This window comes from Oncorhynchus mykiss, chromosome 14, assembly GCF_013265735.2.
Source record: "Oncorhynchus mykiss isolate Arlee chromosome 14, USDA_OmykA_1.1, whole genome shotgun sequence".
Lineage (NCBI taxonomy): Eukaryota > Metazoa > Chordata > Actinopteri > Salmoniformes > Salmonidae > Oncorhynchus > Oncorhynchus mykiss.
The window spans coordinates 3,208,579-3,227,500 of NC_048578.1; the positions used below are offsets into that span (position 1 = coordinate 3,208,579).

The 18,922-nt window shown below is 42.4% G+C and overlaps 1 protein-coding gene across 7 annotated transcripts in view; it reads left to right on the forward strand.

Annotated features, from left to right (window-relative positions):
* LOC110488552 (mitogen-activated protein kinase kinase kinase kinase 4) overlaps nucleotides 1-18,922 on the forward strand; it is a 58,854-nt gene that overhangs the window by 25,539 nt on the left and 14,393 nt on the right. For 2 of the 7 annotated variants that reach the window (XM_036942677.1, XM_036942681.1), the window contains 10 exons: nucleotides 2,448-2,513; nucleotides 4,351-4,542; nucleotides 4,831-5,010; nucleotides 5,831-5,962; nucleotides 10,520-10,587; nucleotides 11,887-11,966; nucleotides 13,115-13,209; nucleotides 15,466-15,578; nucleotides 17,342-17,432; nucleotides 18,398-18,589. In XM_036942677.1, the coding sequence (XP_036798572.1) occupies nucleotides 2,448-2,513; nucleotides 4,351-4,542; nucleotides 4,831-5,010; nucleotides 5,831-5,962; nucleotides 10,520-10,587; nucleotides 11,887-11,966; nucleotides 13,115-13,209; nucleotides 15,466-15,578; nucleotides 17,342-17,432; nucleotides 18,398-18,589 (1,209 nt within the window). Of the gene's footprint in view, nucleotides 1-2,447; nucleotides 2,514-4,350; nucleotides 4,543-4,830; nucleotides 5,011-5,830; nucleotides 5,963-10,519; nucleotides 10,588-11,886; nucleotides 11,967-13,114; nucleotides 13,210-15,465; nucleotides 15,579-17,341; nucleotides 17,433-18,397; nucleotides 18,590-18,922 lie in introns of those variants that run through there. The other 5 variants (XM_036942678.1, XM_036942680.1, XM_036942679.1 and 2 more) reach the window with 5 other exon arrangements.

Consider the following 18,922-nt stretch of genomic DNA (forward strand, 5'->3'; position numbering starts at 1 on the left):
GCCTCTTCTCCCTCGGGAGGCATGACCCCTCAGATCCTTAGGAACTTTTACAGCTGCTCCATCGACAGCAACCTGACTGGTTGTATCATTGTCTGGTATGGAAATTGCACCACCCGCGACCTACAAAGAGTGGTGCGGACGGCCCAGTGCATCGCTGGGGGTGAACGTCCCAGCCGTCCAGGACGTACATGCCAGGCGGTGTCTGAGAAAGGCCCGAAAAATTCCCAAAGACTCCAGTCGCCCGAGATAAGGAATGTTCTCCGTGCTACCGTCTGGCAGGCGGTACTGGTGCATCAATGCTCAGACCAACAGACTCCTAAACAGCTTCTATCCCCTGGCCATAAGACTGTTCAATTGCTAACAACTACTGCTCCCCCTCACACCTATGTTGCTGTTCTTTGATTGTTGATTGCCATTACCATCTCTCTATTTATCCTGCTACTGGTCACTATTACTCCTGTTTACATGTACTGTATATATTACCACTAGAATATTACCATAAGTAATACTACCATTCACTTTTCAGCCCTGTTTACGTGTATGTATGCCTAGCACGCCTACACTGTCACTCTTGCACACACACTCACCACTATGTACACACCCACCCACCACTTATGTTTCTGCAATACTGTTTACTATTATGATTAATACTGCTACCAGTCACTTTTCATGTACATACTGTATCTACCTTAAAAACTCCAGTATCCCTGCTCATTGTAAATGTGGTATTGGCACTGATCCTGTATATAGCTTCCTCTCCTATTTCTTGTGTTTTTTTTTATTATACAGTTATTATACAGACCCCTTGACTTTTTCCACATTTCTTTACTTCACAGCCTAATTCTAAAATGGATTAAATACAATTTTGTCCTCATCATTCTTCACACAATACTCCATAATGACAAAACATACAGGTTTTTTGAAATTTTTGCAAATGTATTCAAAATAAAAAACAGAAATAATTTATTGAGAGGCTATTTTCGCCCCAGTCCTAAGATTTGTTTTTCGAAGATCGTCCAAGTGTTTCTCGCACAGAGATTTCGAGATCCTCTGTCCATCTTTCATCACTAAAACTCTCCTGTCGGATTTATCTATAGTTATGCACATGCGCAAACAGGATTTATTTACAATTATAAACTGGGTGGTTTGAACCCTGAATGCTGATTGGTTGAAAGCCATGGTATAGCAGACCATGTAACATGGGTATTACGTTGGTAATAGCAATAAGGCACCTCAGGGGTTTGTGGTATATGGCCAATATAAAACGGCTAAGGGCTGTGTCTTAAGAACAGCACTTATCTGTGGTATATTAGCTATATACCACTTCTCCTCAGGCCTTATTGCTTAATCATAGCAGTCAAAACAAGTTAAATAGAAATCCATTGATGGAAAATTATCAGGTGTGTTTAATAAGGGCAAAATATATTTTCTTTTGCAACTTATTCTTAAGCTCGCAATAATTATTATTTTGATGGAAAAACAAATTTTGCTTCTTAGTTTATGTCATTACAAATTACGTCGATATTCCTTCTTAATTCGCTTGATAACGTTATAGAAAAAGGGTTTATTGGATAAATGTGGCAACTCCGCTCTTGCTGCGGAAAAAAATGTAGTCGCTAGTATTCAGGCCTAGGGGACGGCTTTTGAGACATCATTGGTATCGAAATTTAAGCGAGACCTGGCAACCCTGTGTGCATGACAATAAAACTTGAACAATGAACAATATAAACACATGCATGGACCATTTAACAAACACATGCATGGAGCATGTCAAGATACACACACATATGCTGAATCCTAAATGGCACCCTATTCCCTATATAGTGTACTACTTTTGACCACCTCTGAACAGAAGTAGTACAATATATAGGGAACAGGGTGCCATTTGGGATTGTATGTATCTTGCCATGCTCCATGCATGTGTTTCTCTTGGTGAGAGTGATGTAGAAGGCAGCTCTAATGAGTTTAGACAGAATCCTAGAGAGTGGCCTGGCTACCAATTAATTACAGATGGTCAGTAGGGCTGATTGCCTGGCTGTGCTGCTCTCTCTCCTCCTGTCTGCCTGTCTCAGCTGTAGCTTACATGGATTTCCGCCGTCTCATCCTCAAGCATCCTCAAGCGCATCTGGAGATGCAACGTGTACCATTTAACATCTATTGACTAGAACATGTTTTTAACCCATTCTGTGTTAACCCAGGGGGGAAGAACTTGCTGCACGGTTTTGATTCAGCCATTCACTCTTTCAGGGTCATTTAGAGTTATGGGACTAATTTTCATGGTTAAATATTTAAAATAGGGGGGTTAAGAGCCTTATGCAAGCTAGCTAGACACTGAATATTTTAGGTTTTTCACCGGGATTCAGTCATTGGATTTCCTAAGTCAGAAACCTTGACGTTATCAAAAAAATAAATCTCTCTCTCTCTCTCTCTCTCTCGTTGAATTGTAGCTAGAGGATTGTGGCACACAGAGGAGTGATGTCGGAGGAAGACCTGCAGGTCCTTTAAATGAACAGGTAATAACTGCCTTCTGTTTTTTTGTCACTCAACCTGCATAGAACGAAATGCATCAAACCGTGCCATGAAATCACTCCAATCTTTATGAAAGACATGGGTGGTTATTGAATTCAAATGTTTTGATATGAATGTTGTGTCTTGGTCTATGGGAAATATTATGACTGGTTCTGCATGAAACAGCACAGAATGTGAGAACACCGGTGTGTCAAGAGCAAGTTTGTTGCTGTCAATGAAGGAGTAGAGAAAATAGAATGGTGGAAAATTCCATGTTTAGACTACCATGGCAGATTTCAAGGTCAAGACCTTGTTGCTTTCTCAGTGTATACTACGGCTCCTGTACCACAGGTCCTGTTAAATTATGCTATCCCAGGCTTAGCATGGGTAGCTAAAGGCCACATTCTCTTATGGTCTGTTTCCCTAACTTCTAATGATGATAGATGCTAGGCTAACTGGAAACACAGTCAATCCTGCGTACTCAAAGGCAACATAAAGACTATGTACTGTAATGTATTGTAGAAGACAACACTTAAGAACTCTGAACGGCTCTGTTTGACTTTTAATCCGCAAGGAGCCTTGTACTAAAAGGCGTCATTTGCTTTTAAAAGGCATCGACTTAAAGTTGCATCTGAAGTAATTCACAGGAGGAATCCTATTTAGGCGCGACGGATTGTAACTGCAACCCCCTACCGCGATGTAAAGAAAAGTATGTTTGAAAAGGAATGCTTAGGCTTACAACAAGAAAATGAAAAAAAAATTGCCCATGCTACCGATAACTATATTGGTCCGGTAATACAGGACTAGTAAAGGCCCAGTGCACCACTTTTGTGGGATTTTTAATATATATTTATTTTTTTATTCCAATTTTTCAGGGGGTGCTGCAGCACCCCTACTTCTCGCGGCTACGGTAGGGAGAATAAAACAATGCATTCTCAAACACAGCCTATGTGTTCATCACTTGCGTATGGAATCCTGTCTCCTCGTTTCCTTGAGAAGGCCACTGCTGTGCCGAACAGCCAGAACCCTATTAGATTATTTATGTATCTCGATTCACAATATCCTTATTGTGAACATTAGTCTTGATCCCCGTGATATAATTCCATGGCTTGTGTTTAGTCTTTAAATAGCATGCAGTGCTTGGAGAAAAAGGCTCTCCTTGCGTTTGTCAACGCTGGTAAAAGAGAGAGTAAATGCCAAGTAACATGAAGGGGCTTTTTGTTTCTCATTTAATCTGATTTAGCAAATAGCATGAAATGATGGTGAACTCATCATAAATCATAGATGACAAACATCCAAGTTTATATGGGATTACAGGTGTGGAATTGATTTAGCTCAACTTCTCTTTCTCTCTATGTAGTCTTCATGTCAGTGTGACCTTGTAATCACTTCATTGAATCTGAAGTGAAAAAGCATGACATACAGTTAACAGTGGGAGAAATGTCCTTGGTGGTTTACTATAATAAGAAATTCAGTTGATACTGTATTTATGTGCTTCTTGCGGGTGTGTGTGTTTGGGGCGAGGGCTCTATGTGAGTGTATGTGTGTGTGCTTTTCATGTGTGCTGATCATAAAGTCTGGGAGTGCCCCTCCTGAAACAATACCTCCTCCAGTTCTGATGTCTGGAGAGAGTTTAGCCTCATTCCAGTTTCAGTTTCAATGAGAGGCTCCTACTGGGCCTGGATCTGCTAGCTACAGTAGAGGCTCTATTGAAAGCAGCTGTTTCCAGGCTGCAGCATTGGCCACAAGGCCTTGTCATCTATCTGTCTTGGGGCAGTACTGCAGGCACGGGATGAGGCTGCTGAATGCCAGTGTCCTGTGTTTGTCTCTGTCGTTGTGTAGAGGAGGACCGAGCCTCCACCTCTACTGCCTCATCCTCAGCAGCAGCAGCAGGGTAAAAAGTTCCACCGCACGCTGCCCAAAGACCAAACGCAGCTGCTTTCGCTTCAGCACGACCACAGGCACAAACAGAGGGAGCCCCAGAAGGCTGCTAGTGCCACGCCTAACTGCCCTGCAAATAGCCAGTGCAAAGCGGTAAAGTCCCCCTTGTCCCACTCCCCCCGTCTCCCCGAGCACCCCCTCACTATCTGCTGCCTCCCTCTCTCTCTCTCTCTCACCGCCTTGTCTGTATCACTATTTGTCTAGTGTTGTGTTTGTTTGCGTTTGTGCATTAGTGTGCCAGATAGCTATTAGTCGCTCAAAGATAGATTGGAAGTATGTTTTGGATTATTAGTTATAATTCATAATCCAGTATGCAATAATATAGTCTTGACTACAGTGTCCAGGGGTCTGGTTCTGACTGTTCTTGTCCATGTTGCTCAGATGGAGATGGATAGGGGGAAGACATCTGACAACTATCAGGTCAACCTGAACAGAGTGTTGGCTGGGCTGCCCCTTCCCGTACACCCCCTTCCTCTCCCCATAAACATCCATACCAGACTGAGCTCCGGGAGCAGCTCCAGCCCCTGTACCCCTGCCATGCAGAGGGCCGCCATACAACAGGTACAGTAGCCCACTCCCCATCCCCTGCCCAAATAACCGTACCCTTCCTAACACCACCAATCAATTCAATCAGTCAATATCTTTATTTGCCCCAGTTTGGAAAATCATTACGCAGCTAGGCATTCACAATATGCAATATGGGATACTTACCTCATACATTATAAGTACTGACGACATCAACACCATCACCACGTGACAATGACACATAGTTAAAACAGCTGCCTGTTTCAAAGTAAAGGGTTAACCTAGCAAACAAGTCAGATAATAGGTATTGCATCTCTATATTAGTAACTGCAAACGTTAGATTAAAAATCTCTGTAAATGTCACTCTTTCAATTTATTTAGAAGTTATGACACGTATTTTGTAAGACCCCATTGACTAATCAAACGGGTGTCAAGGCTTCAACATATATTTTGATCATTTCAACATTTTGAAAACCCACGTTTTGTACTCTCACAGTTTTTGTCAGCTCTTCTGTTGGGAAGGTATTAGTCAAGGATCTATACATATCCTATGCCATCTTGTGCTTTGTGGTTGATAACTTAGTTGTCCTTCCTCTTACTTTATCCAGAACCCGAAAACGATTACTTCCTTTTTTCCATCTTCTTTGTCCTACAGTACTCAGAGTCTCTGTCTCAAATAGTACCCTATTCCCCTTATATTGCATCCATAGGGCACTGGTCAAAAGTAAAGCACTATAGAGAATAGGGTGCCACTTGGAACGCGACCAATGTGTCACTAAATAAAGTAATCTAACCCAGAGCCGTATGAATATATAAAAATATAGCTGGCCTGATCTAAACTAAGTTTCCATTTCAGAATGCCAATCTTCACTCCAGTCGAGACGCCCCTCACAGCAGCTCTATGTCTGACATGGCCTCCACTCCCATGTCTCCTATGTTTGACGATGTCTTCTGGGACTTCCAAAGCTCCATGGAGTGCCCACCAAAGGTCTGTCCATCTATCAGTGTGGTGACATGTGTGTATATGTTGTGGTGTGTACACACACATGTTGAATGCAGAGGTCCAGTCAAAAGCGTTTTCTTTATTTTTTCTATTTTCTACATTGTAGAATAATAGTGAAGACCTCAAAATGTGAAATAACACATATGGATTCCAAAAAACATAGTAACCAAAAAAGTGTTAAACAAATCAAAATATATTTTAGATTTTAGATTCTTTAAAGTAGCCACCCTTTGCCTTGATGACAGCTTTTCACACTCTTGGCATTCTCTCAACCAGCTTCACCTGGAATGCTTTTCCAACAGTCTTGAAGGAGTTCCCACATATGCTGAGCAAATGTTGGCTGCTCTTCCTTCACTCTGCGGGCCAACTCATCCCAAACCATCTCAATTGAGTTGAGGTTGGGTGATTGTGGAGGCCAGGTCATCTGATGCAGCACTCCGTCATTCTCTTTCTTGGTCAAATAGCCCATACACAGTCTGGAAGTGTGTTGGGTTATTTTCCTTTTGAAAAACAAATGATAGTCCCACAAAGCGCAAACGAGATGGGATGGTGTATCGCTGCAGAATGCTGTGGTAGTCATGCTGGTTAAGTGTGCCTTAAAATCTAAATAAATCACAGACCGTGTCAACAGCAAAGAACCCCGACACCATCACACCTCCATGCTTCATGGTGGGAACCACACATGCGGACATCATCCGATCACCTGCTCTGCGTCTCACCCATCTGGACAAGAGGAATACCTATGAGAATGCTGTTCATCGACTACAGCTCAGCATTTAACACCATAGTACCCTCCAAACTCGTCATCAAGCTCGAGACCCTGGGTCTCGACCCCGCCCTGTGCAACTGGGTACTGGACTTCCTGACGGGCCGCCCCCAGGTGGTGAGGGTAGGTAACAACATCTCCACCCCGCTGATCCTCAACACTGGGGCCCCACAAGGGTGCGTTCTGAGCCCTCTCCTGTACACCCTGTTCACCCACGACTGCGTGGCCACGCACGCCTCCAACTCAATCATCAAGTTTGCGGACGACACAACAGTGGTAGGCTTGATTACCAACAAAGACGAGACGGCCTACAGGGAGGAGTGAGGGCCCTCGGAGTGTGGTGTCAGGACAATAACCTCACACTCAACGTCAACCAAACTAAGGAGATGATTGTGGACTTCAGGAAACAGCAGAGGGAACACCCCCCTATCCACATCGATGGAACAGCATCGTGAAAAAGGCGCAGCAGCGCCTCTTCAACCTCAGGAGGCTGAAGAAATTCGGCTTGTCACCAAAAGCACTCACAAACTTCTACAGATGCACAATCGAGAGCATCCTGTCAGGCTGTATCACCGCCTGGTACGGCAACTGCTCCGCCCACAACCGTAAGGCTCTCCAGAGGGTAGTGAGGTCCGCACAACGCATCACCGAGGGCAAACTACCTGCCCTTCAAGACACCTACACCACCCGATGTCACAGGAAGGCCATAAAGATCATCAAGGACAACAACCACCCGAGCCACTGCCTGTTCACCCCGCTATCATCCAGAAGGCGAGGTCAGTACAGGAGCATCAAAGCTGGGACCGAGAGACTGAAAAACAGCTTCTATCTCAAGGCCATCAGACTGTTAAACAGCCACCACTAACATTGAGTGGCTGCTGCCAACACACTGACTCAACTCCAGCCACTTTAATAATGGGAATTGATGTAAAATATATCACTAGCCACTTTAAACAATGCTACTTAATATAATGTTTACATACCCTACATTATTCATCTCATATGTCTACGTATATACTGTACTCTATATCATCTACTGCATCTTTATGTAATACATGTATCACTAGCCACTTTAAACTATGCCACTTTGTTTACATACTCATCTCATATGTATATACTGTACTCGATACCATCTACGGCATCTTGCCTATGCCATTCTGTACCATCACTCATTCACATATCTTTATGTACATATTCTTTATCCCTTTACACTTGTGTGTATAAGGTAGTAGTTTTGGAATTGTTAGTTAGATTACTCGTTTGTTATTACTGCATTGTCGGAACTAGAAGCACAAGCATTTCGCTACACTCGCATTAACATCTGCTAACCATGTGTATGTGACAAATACAATTTGATTTGATTTGATTTGGTGGTTGGAACCCAAAATGTCAAAGGACAGATTTCCACCAGTCTAATGTCCATTGCTTGTGTTTGTTGGCCCAAGCCTCTTCTTATTATTGGTGTCCTTTAGTAGTGGTTTCTTTGCAGGAATTAGACCATGAAGGCCTGATTCACGCAGGCTCCTCTGAACAGTTGATATTGAAATGTGTCTGTTACTTGAACTCTGTGCAGCATTTATTTGGGCTGCAATTTCTAAGGATGGTAATTCTAATGAACTTATCCTCTGCAGCAGAGGTAACTCTTCCTTTCCTGTCCCGGTCCTCTTGAGAGCCAGTTTCATTATAGCGCTTGATGGTTTGATGCAACTGAAATTTACTGAAATGTTCCATATTGACTGACCTTCATGTCTTAAAGTAATGATGGACTGTCGTTTCTCTTTGTTTATTTGAGCTGTTCTTGCCATAATATGGATTTGGTATTTTACCAAACAGTGCTATCTTCTGTATACCACCCCTACCTTGTCACAACGCAACTGATTGGCTCAAACGCATTAAGAAGGAAAGAAATTCCACAAATGAACTTTTAACAAGGCACACCTGTTAATTGAAATGCTGTCACATCGTTGGTAATAATGATGGTCGGACCAAGGCGCAGCATACGTAGAGTTCCACATAATTTTAATGAATAAAGTGAGACTTAAGCAAATACAAAACAAATAAAGAATAAATGAACCGTGACGACAATGCAGTGCTAACAGGCAACTAAACATAAACAATATCCCATAACCCACAGGTGGGAAAAATTCTACTTAAGTATGATCCCCAATTAGAGACAACGATAACCAGCTGCCTCTAATTGGGAATCTTACAAATCACCAACATAGAAAATCAAATCTCGAACCCCACATAGAAAATATAAACTAGAACAAGAAAAACCTAGTCACACCCTGACCTACTCTACCATAGAAAATACAGGTTTTCTATGGTCAGGACGTGACAAATGCATTCCAGGTGACTACCTCATGAAGCTGGTTGAGAGAATGCCAAGTGTGTGCAAAGCCGTCATCTAGGCAAAGGGTGGCTACTTTGAATAATCTCAAATATTAAATATATTTTGATTAGTTTAACACTTTTTGGTTACTACATGATTCCATATGTGTTATTTCATAGTTTTGATATCTTCACTATTATCTTCACTATTATTCTGAAATGTAGAAACAAATAAAGAAAAACTCTTGAATGAGTATGTGTGTCCCAACTTTTGACTGGTACTGTATGTGTGGTGAATGTTTCTATATGTGTCTGTCTGTGTGTGTGTGTGTGCCTGGTGAGACTATAACCCCATGTGCATGTGATATTATATCTTAGGTGGTTCTGCTGTTGTTGTTTTTGTGATTATGTTGATCATGCAAGCTTAGAGGAAGTGGAATGTTCAGCCCGAGTTTGGCAGTGCCCTCAGGCTTCCTATGGCAACCCTGACTTACAGCAAACACGTTCTGTGTTTCCAATAACAAACTCTCACAACATTTCTCTAGTTCAGGTATGGGTAACTTTGATGGGGTTGGGGACCACAACAAATCTGAACTCATCATGAGGGACCACAGTGGCTCGCGGGTCTGCGTATCCACCTCCATACCCTCACGTGCAGTCCGAGCCGGCTTTAGCATTTTGGGGGCCCCAAGCGAAATTTTCTTGGGGTCCCAAGCCACCTTGAAAAAAAAAAAAAAGTGCAACCCCCCTATTGACAGCGGAGAGAAAACATTGACATTTTACACATTGATGTTTTAAAGTGAATTTCCTACAGAAGGTACTGTAGGTCCGCGGGTCACCAGTTGCCCATCCTTGCTCTGGGTCTTCTAATCAACATAGATTTGTATCCTTAGCATATGGAGTTGATGTGCTTTAATTGCTTACAAGTTCTCTTGTTGCATTCATATCACAGGAAAATAAAAGAAACACTTATGAAACCCAGAGCTGCAAGTAAGCCCTGTTGAAGGAGTGTCAGTAGTCAGATGCGTATTTTCAGAATGACTTCCTCTTTCAGGGGGTGCAGTCTTCCTTTCCTCTTATGTGATGATGTGACACATGAGAGCAAGGTGAAAAGGTTGACAGCTGCAGGGGACCACGTTGAGAAATTGAAGCATTAGTCACATGAACACAAGGCCTGTGTGCCTGCTTGACATATGTTTCTTCTCATGAGTTTGACTGAAGTTGTAATTCTTAGAATGTAGCAGCTATATTGTAATTAAATATCAACTTACTATAGAAGGTGATACAGTCCAGGTTGCCTCATTTGGATCAGTTCCACATACTATATTGTTTCTGCAGTCCTTACATAGTATGCAGTGGTTTGTAATGGCCTAATATGCAGCATGCTTTGTTGAAGGCAGTCAGGCATATACTGTGTCCTCACATGTCAAAATGATATTTTGAAGGTTCCGGAGCGTACAACATCGAAATTCTATTGTAAAGAGCTGATGAGTCATCACCGGACTTCATCAAGGTACGTTTTTCACCACCATCACACATCATTCAGGGTAGCCTAGTGGTTAGAGCGTTGGACTAGTAACCGTAAGGTTGCAAGTTCAACTCCCCGAGCTGACAAGGTACAAATCTGTTGTTCTGCCCCTGAACAGGCAGTTAACCCACTGTTCCTAGGCTGTCATTGAAAATAAGAATTTGTTCTTAACTGACTTGCCTAGTTAAATAAAGATTAAAGTCATATAAATATTAAATTCTCAGGGAGGGATCCTATCCTACATCCACAGGGTGGATGATCCATAGATCAGCTTTGACAGGCCCCATGTGCTTAGGGGATCACTTCCACTGGCACTCTATGGACATTTGATATCTCTGTTACATCATTTGAAGTACACTTGTGTGTGACTGATCCTTGTCACCCCTCTCCTGGTTGCTCTTTTCTTGTGGCAACAGGTCACAAATCTTGCTGCTGTGATGGCACACTGTTATATTTCCCCTGATAGATATTATTTTAAATGATTTGTGGGTCTGTGTAATCTGAGGGAAATGTGTCTCTAATATGGTCATACATTTGGCAGGAGTGCAGCTCAGTTTCCACCTAATTTTGTGTGCACATAGCCTGTCTTCTCTTGAAAGCCAGGTTTGCCTACGGCGGCCTCTCAATAGCAAGGCTATCCGCACTGAGTCTGTACATAGTCAAAGCTTTCAGGTATTCTGCTACTGTGTACTCTCTGTTTAGGGCCAAATAGAATTCTAGTTTGCTCATTTTTTTTGTTTATTCTTTCCAATGTGTTGGTTGTGTTTTATTGTGCTGCTGTCCTGGGGCTCTGTGGGGTCTGTTTGTGAACAGAGCCCCAGACCAGCTTGTTTAGGGGACTCTTCTCCAGATTAATCTCTCTATAGGTGTTGGCTTTGTTATGGAATGTTTGGGAATCGCTTCCTTTTAGGTGGTTGTAGAATTTAACGTCTCTCTTCTGGATTTTGATAATTAGCGGGTATCGGCCTAATTATGCTCTGCATGCATTATTTGGTGTTTTGCATTGTACACTGAGGATATTTTTGCAGAATTCTGCATGGAGAGTCTCAATTTGGTGTTTGTCCCATTTTTATGAATGATTTGTTGGTGAGCGGACCCCAGACCTCACAACCATAAAGGGCAATGATTCAAGTATTTTTAGCCAGATCCTAATTGGTATGTTGAATTTTATGTTCCTTTTGATGGCGTAGAAGGCCCTTATTGCCTTGTCTCTCAGATCGTTCACAGCTTTGTAGAAGTTACCTGTGGCACTGATTCCTATCCCTCTCCCTCTCTGCTGTCCAGTGGGGGCCCTCAGTCTCCTGTGGAGAAGGGTGGGAAATCCATGTCATCTCACGGAAGCTCCAGCAACAGCTCCCAGTCAGGTCTGTGTCCTTGTGTCCTCCACAATTACTCACTTGCTTCACCTCTCCCTCTCTCTCTCTCTCTCTCTCTCTCTCTAAACCACTCACCACTCAGAGATGGGTCCCTTTCAACACATCGATTCATAGTAGATCCATCAGCTGCATAGTGTTACTACATGGTGAACTACAGCCTGTGAGAAAGCATTGGGTGTTTACAAATCAGACTATAACCACAATACACCGGAAATTTCTCACTGGAACCTAAACATCCTGTCAGAGTTGTTCCCCCCATGAGTTGAAAGTGTTTGAAAGTGAAACTCTGAACCATGCACCGTGCCACCGCTTCACTGTTTGGCTTTGAAACAGAAAAATAGTTGAACGTTTTACCTAGTTTCTTGTCTTTAGGAAAGACCTAAAAGGTGTCTAACACTTTCTGTGTAGTGGTAGCATTGGCCTGTGCTCTGTCTGTTGAGTAGTGCAGTGTGTTTTGGGGTGTGTGGGAGTGTATGAGGGCGTGTGGGTGAGTAACAGGGCCTGCCTGTGGTAGAATGGGTGTGGGGAAAACCAGTACAATTAATGGTTAGACAGACTCTCAAAATAAATGCCTTTTGGATGGCGAAAGAAAGAAAGAAAGAAAGAAAGAAAGAAAGAAAGAAAGAAAGAAAGAAAGAAAGAAAGAAAGAAAGAAAGAAAGAAAGAAAGAAAGAAAGAAAGAAAGACTGGGTAATATGTTCAAATATTTTTTACCAGTAATCGTCAGTTTTAAGAAAGCAGTTCAGGAGCCTCCCGCACAATATAGTAAATAAATGTCTTTGTTTAAATGTAAAAGGATTTCATATACTGTACATGAAGAGGGAGCAATAGCTCAAATAGAGTAGTAATAATGATACATTTTGATAGTGCTTTTCCAAGTCCTTTACGAGGGCTTTACATTTTAGCATTCAGGAAGTAAGCCAGAAGAAAAACAAGGAATCCCATACAATGTATCCTCATGCCTTAGTCCTTATCTAGACTTGTTCATCATACTAGCAGAGCATACATAGTTTGAGGAAAGATCACATAATGAGCCACCAAAGCTATCTAGAGTATCTGTATGGCTCTGGTAATATTTATAGAGAGTGGACAACATAATGAAACGTGAGATAGAGATTTTCCTTTGACTCTTTCAGGTTACTTCAAGCTGGAGAGCCCTATGCTGCAGAGCCGTCTTCAACAGTACAAGAAGTCTCAGGAGACTTCTCAAGCAGCCCTGCTGCAGCAACGGGTATGTACAGTATCTATTGCGGTTGGGGTATGTTACGATAGCATCGTCTATCGACGATGATTGACAGCCATCATCGATGGTTTAGCCTATTTGAACTTGACTGGCGCCGCGCAGTAAAGAACGGGGTCGGACAGCGCACAGCAGGACTGCACACAAGTGACATTCTGAGTAATTTGCCTATTCCTATTTGCTCTAGCAATACATTTATTATATACAGAACACAAGAGAGTAAAGTAGGCTAGACAGAGTGGAGAGAGAACTCCACCCATATTGTTTCTCTCTCGCTCTCATTTCGGATGCATGGACCTTATAGCCTAAACCTATTTTCTTTATAACGGACACTATCTTATGTCGAGCTGTATAATTTTTTGGGCTATACTCTCTTCTCTCGCCATACAATATTAAAACTACTTTGGGCAAGACTAGCCTACACTTTCATCGTTTTATGCATGCATGGCTTTCTCCCGATCAAACAATGAATGAATCTAATGGACTTCCATCTCATAAATGTATTTGAATAGCCTAAAAACTTAAGGTAGCCAGGGGACTAATAATGAGAGAGAACAATCTGTATCAATAGTCCATAGAAAAATCTAGTTTAAGCTTATTAAGAAATAAATTATCTGTGCGGCCCGGAAAAATTGTATTATGATTTTTTGTACTTTTTTTCAGGTGGTGCAGCAGCACCCTACATGGCTATGCATACAAGGTTGAAAACAAAATTGTCAATAAACTATCCTCCTACTTGGCCTATCATAAGTTAAAGTTATGAACAGTAGCCTATTTCCAAATATTTGAATAGCCTAAGAAAGAGTTGTCCTAAAGTTGCCACTTTCAAAAAGAACAGGAATAAAAGTCTGAATCTATAGGCTTAGGCATATGCTATTCTCAATCACAGCTTTATGAGAGACAGAACAAACCATAGGCCTTTTAAGAAAGGAGGATGATGCAAATAAAGCAATTATTAACCCGTTCTGAAGACGGCCTCTATCCAGCCCATGATTTATAACCTAACTCACTACGGAATAGACTGTCACTCCATCGTGTGCGCGCCACAAAGACACACACCCACCCCCACACACACCTACCTGGCCATGCTGAAGCTCCATCAGAAATCGAAAAAATATATATTTGCCTCCACTTAGCCTCTGACCAGGCTTTTAACAAGATTATCTTTCATGAAGTTGTAGCATGGAAGTTTGTTTTAATGAACTTTTTCAATAAAATGTTTTTGGGGTTGGCCAATAGGGGCCGATACCCTCATACATCACAAGGTTTTACTAGTACATCATCAAGATAGGACAAAGCTTGACATCGCCCAACCCTAGTATCTATATATAATAAGAATGTCATTTAGTAGACGCGTTTTTTCCAAAGTGAGAGTCATGCGTGCATACATATTCGCAGACCAACTAAGCAACAGAGGACGGCATCTGTTGCTATCCCAGCATCTAGAACACTGTTTCACACCACATATTTTACATCCGTTACTTTACTCGTTCACCCACATTAGATTTATAATGTCATTTTCAGCCATGATTATCAGAACTCTTCCAGTGGGTCAAGTTGTTATTTTCTTTATTGGCTCCAGTTACCCCGTGGTTGTGGAAAAGATCTGAATTTTGTAACACATGAAAACTCGGTCACCAAGTTTCAAGGCAATCGCGTTGGTCTCGCCTCGGTATTCGTCAGATGTTCGGTTACTGTTGTTTGTGACCGTCTGTTAAAAACAATCAAAGGTAAGAGACTGATGAATCCGATTACCTCTGGATTTGAATTAGGAGAATCTATCTGACCGTCTAACATCTGCGTTTGCTCTTATCAAAACAAAGAATGCTGGAACTCCTCCTCGTCGACTCATCTATATAAATAGCCTCATCTAAATAGTGTATCATTCCTGCTTATCCGTTCTAGACCAAATAGTGCATCTTATGACTAGGCCTATTGATTTGATGTCAGAGGTATGCCATTCCGAGAAGTAATGCCAGTTAAGATTCCGGTCATTCCGACGGGACCAGAGGACAAGGCAGCAGATGGGGACCCCGTTCTGTCCCGTCTCTGATTCCCTCCAGAGGACACACAGTGTCCTTGTGTTTTATTCAATAGCATTCAGCCGTTTGTCATCTTCTTGTGACAATTATTCCTATATTCAATTAGCATTAGCAGTCCTGTATTATTATCATAAACGTGTCTGTCTCATGAATCCTGATGTCTGGTGTTCTATCTCTTATGTTATTCCCTGTGTTTCTGTCTCAGGGTTCTGGCCACTTATCTGGGGTCAAGTCCAATCTCAGTCCGTTTGTCAAGGCAACAGAGTACTCTTCTTCCAGTGATGAAGTCGGGAGTAGTGACGATGAGGAGACAACCAGGTGGGTTCACATAGGGCTGTGGCGGTCATGACATTTTGTCAGCCGGTAACTGTCATGCACATAAGTGCCGGTTTTACGATAATTGACAGTTAATTAACATCTCCAGGCTTCCATGCATGGCCTACAAGCCACTGATGAGGAACATTTGGAACATCTGCATTTTAAAAAGTTTTAAAAAATCAATTTAATATAGCCTACACCATCACAATATTTATTTTAGGCCGGTCTAAAGAAACATTATGATATGAAGAAATTGTAGCCTATTTCAGAAGAACAGAATAGCTTCTGAGTTGTCCTCATGTTAGGCCCTGATCTGGCTGTGCCATACACTAGTTCATTTGCAGACAAGATTTTCTTATACTTCCAGTGGCATTATTTTATGTTATTTAATAGAAGGAAGAATACAATTGAACATAGCTGAATAAAATAGAAAGGATATTTTTCCTAAACGATTTCCGTGAGAGTGCGCAGACATGCGGCTATTCTGTGTTGAGCAGTTAACAAAGTGATCAATTGAAATGCTTAATTTAGAGTTATTTATACAACTTTAGTTGTGATACAAACCTTAGGCTATAACTTTTGATTTCTAATACATTCTAAGGCTGCATGATGCGACTAATGATGATTTGAAAAGGGTTGCATGAAAGGCATGCGCTTTGCTCTGTTTTTTTGGGAGGCTGCACACACTTCATCTGTCTCTCATTCACAATTCGACAAGCACTTGATAATATTCTCCCCCATCAGACTATTCTCGATTTAATATATCACTTATACTAAATAAAATATGTGTCAAATTAGTTTGGATTCTGAACGGGCTGTTATCGGAACAGGGGCAGGGGAAAAAACATGTCACCGTATGCACTTAAATAGCGAATGGAGGACGCTTTTCCCCCAGTACATGCCAGCCAGGTAAGCTACTCCAGTTGTAAAGCGAAGCAATGTGCTTAATATTAGGAAAGTTGAGAAATAAATATAGTAGGCCTAGCCTATAGAAAGCTGATGGGATCCTCCTCTTTTTAATAAAGGCCATCAAAACTTAGTTCTCATGCAAAGCCTATAGAAATGTTGAACAACATGGGCTTATAGGAACACTTATTTCATTCCATGCATCAACCAGCTATGAGGAGCTGGCTCTCGCTGCGCAACAGGTCCCATTCCGCTCAAACTCTAAATGCCCGGGCCCTGATGAAGTGTTTGAATTTTGATTGCATTGATGTCAGTTTAATTAGAGGGACAATAGAGGCAATAGGAAGTTTGGTAGGCTACTATTGACCATCAGTGGCATCAGAGCGCAGTTTTGGAGAAGCCTAGTTACCGTGACTCGACAATCACATGGAATTTGACTGCGGTTATGACTCATGACTGCCGGTGTGGCGGTAATACGGTCACCGCAACAGCCCTAGGTTCACCTTGATTGATTGATCGATTTATTTATTTATACTTATACAGCCAAAAACAAGCAGTATTCAGTATAACCTCACCCGCGCTCACTGACTAACATACTACTAGGGCAGCAGGCAGCCTAGCGTTTAAGAGCGTTGGGAGGGTAAACGCAAGGTCGCTTATTCAAATCCCTGAGCCGACTAGGTGAAAAATCTGTCGATGTGCCCTTGAGCAAGGCACTTAACCCTAATTGCTCCTGTAAAACGCTCTGGATAAGACTGTCTGCTGAATGAATAAAATGTACTACGGTTGGGTCAAATGTTTTGTTAAACGTTGCGTGAGCCTCCTCTCTCTGACTGCTGTTGTATGTGTTTCTCCAGGTCTCCATTGAGTAATGGGAAGGGCAAGTTCTTCCGAGGAGCCCCCGATGGGATTGTCCTGCAGCCCCATCATAATCTCAACCAGACCACGGTATACATACACACCCTTCTGTCCACACACACCCCCACATCCATACAGTACTACCTCTAGGACATGTTGTGTAAAAGTACACTCATTTATTAGCTTTGAGAACTTCTCTCACTTGTAACGGATATTTATTCTGCACTTGATGAAAACTCATCGCACATTAAGTTTCAAACTCTTAACATTGAACGGGATGATGTTCCATGCTTTCAATCGATATTTTAGTCAGATAACAGATGGTGGTGTCCATTGTCTTCGGGTTCATAGCACAGTCAGCTTCATTAAATCGGTCTAATAGGTTGCTTAACATGGCTTCCCTGAACTGCTGATTTGGAAATTGGGTCATAGTCAGAGTTCAGGCTTGTTGTAACAGTGCAGATGCAGTGTGAAATCTCGTTACTTACTCACACAGGCAGCAGCATGCATTGACCCAAATGGTACCCTACTCCCTGGCTTATAAAGTTCGCTATTTTTGACCAGAGCCATATAGACCCTGGTCAAAACTAGTGTACGATATAGGGAATAGGGAGCCACTTGAGCTCAGCTGTGTCCCCGGTCCTGCGTGAGTCATTTGCATGACAAACACTAGAGGGCACTTTGTGCATACTAACTAAAACATGGAGCGGAGCAGAGGAGAGCCCATTGATGCCGTTCTCCCACAGGCCCCTCAGAGCCTCCTCCTCCTCCACCTCCAGTGATGAATGCAATGCCACTTGGCATGATGTAAGCAGGGCCTGATATCCTTGTTTAACTCACCCACTTAAAAAAAACAGTCATTGGAGACTTAGTGTCATGAAAACCTAAACAATGCCTTCCTGCCATAAGACAGCGTTAGCATTGGCGTGTGTGTAGATGCCGCTGCCTGTTCCTCCACACAGTGTTGTTGTGACACAGGGAATACAGAGTGACAGACGGGCAGTATTAACGAGGGATTATGCCGCTGTTCTGCTGTGTGTCTCTTCTCTAAGCAGAGCAGCGTGGCATCAGGCCTTAAGAGTGGCCAGCCACTACACAGGCCCATGGCTGTAGGATCAGAATGCAATGAGAATTACCTTCTCCCTGATCTTCTGCAGAAGAGCCCGGCCCATGAGCCCCTGGGGCAGCACGTACTGCATGACGTCATCTTCCCCCAGTCTCCGAGCGGACGAGGACCGCACTTTGATGTGAGTTCTCTAGAGGTCATAAAATGTTTAAAGGCCCAGCGCAGTCACAATTCTGTTTTCCTGTGTTTTGTACAACAGCTGAAGAAACTAACACTGTAAAAGTGTGAAAAAAATGTATCAGTGTTATTTCCTAATAGTTGCTGCTTGAAAATACAATCTACATAGGACGTTCTAATCAGCCTATTTTCATGGCCTGTTTGCATGTGCAGGATTTCGGTTTACCTGGTAGCATCACCAATAGACCAATAACAAAGAGAGTTCCAAACCTCTCTGCCGATAAACCGCTAGTTTTATATTTCCATCTCCCCACTGAAGACCACCCAGACAGTCCTA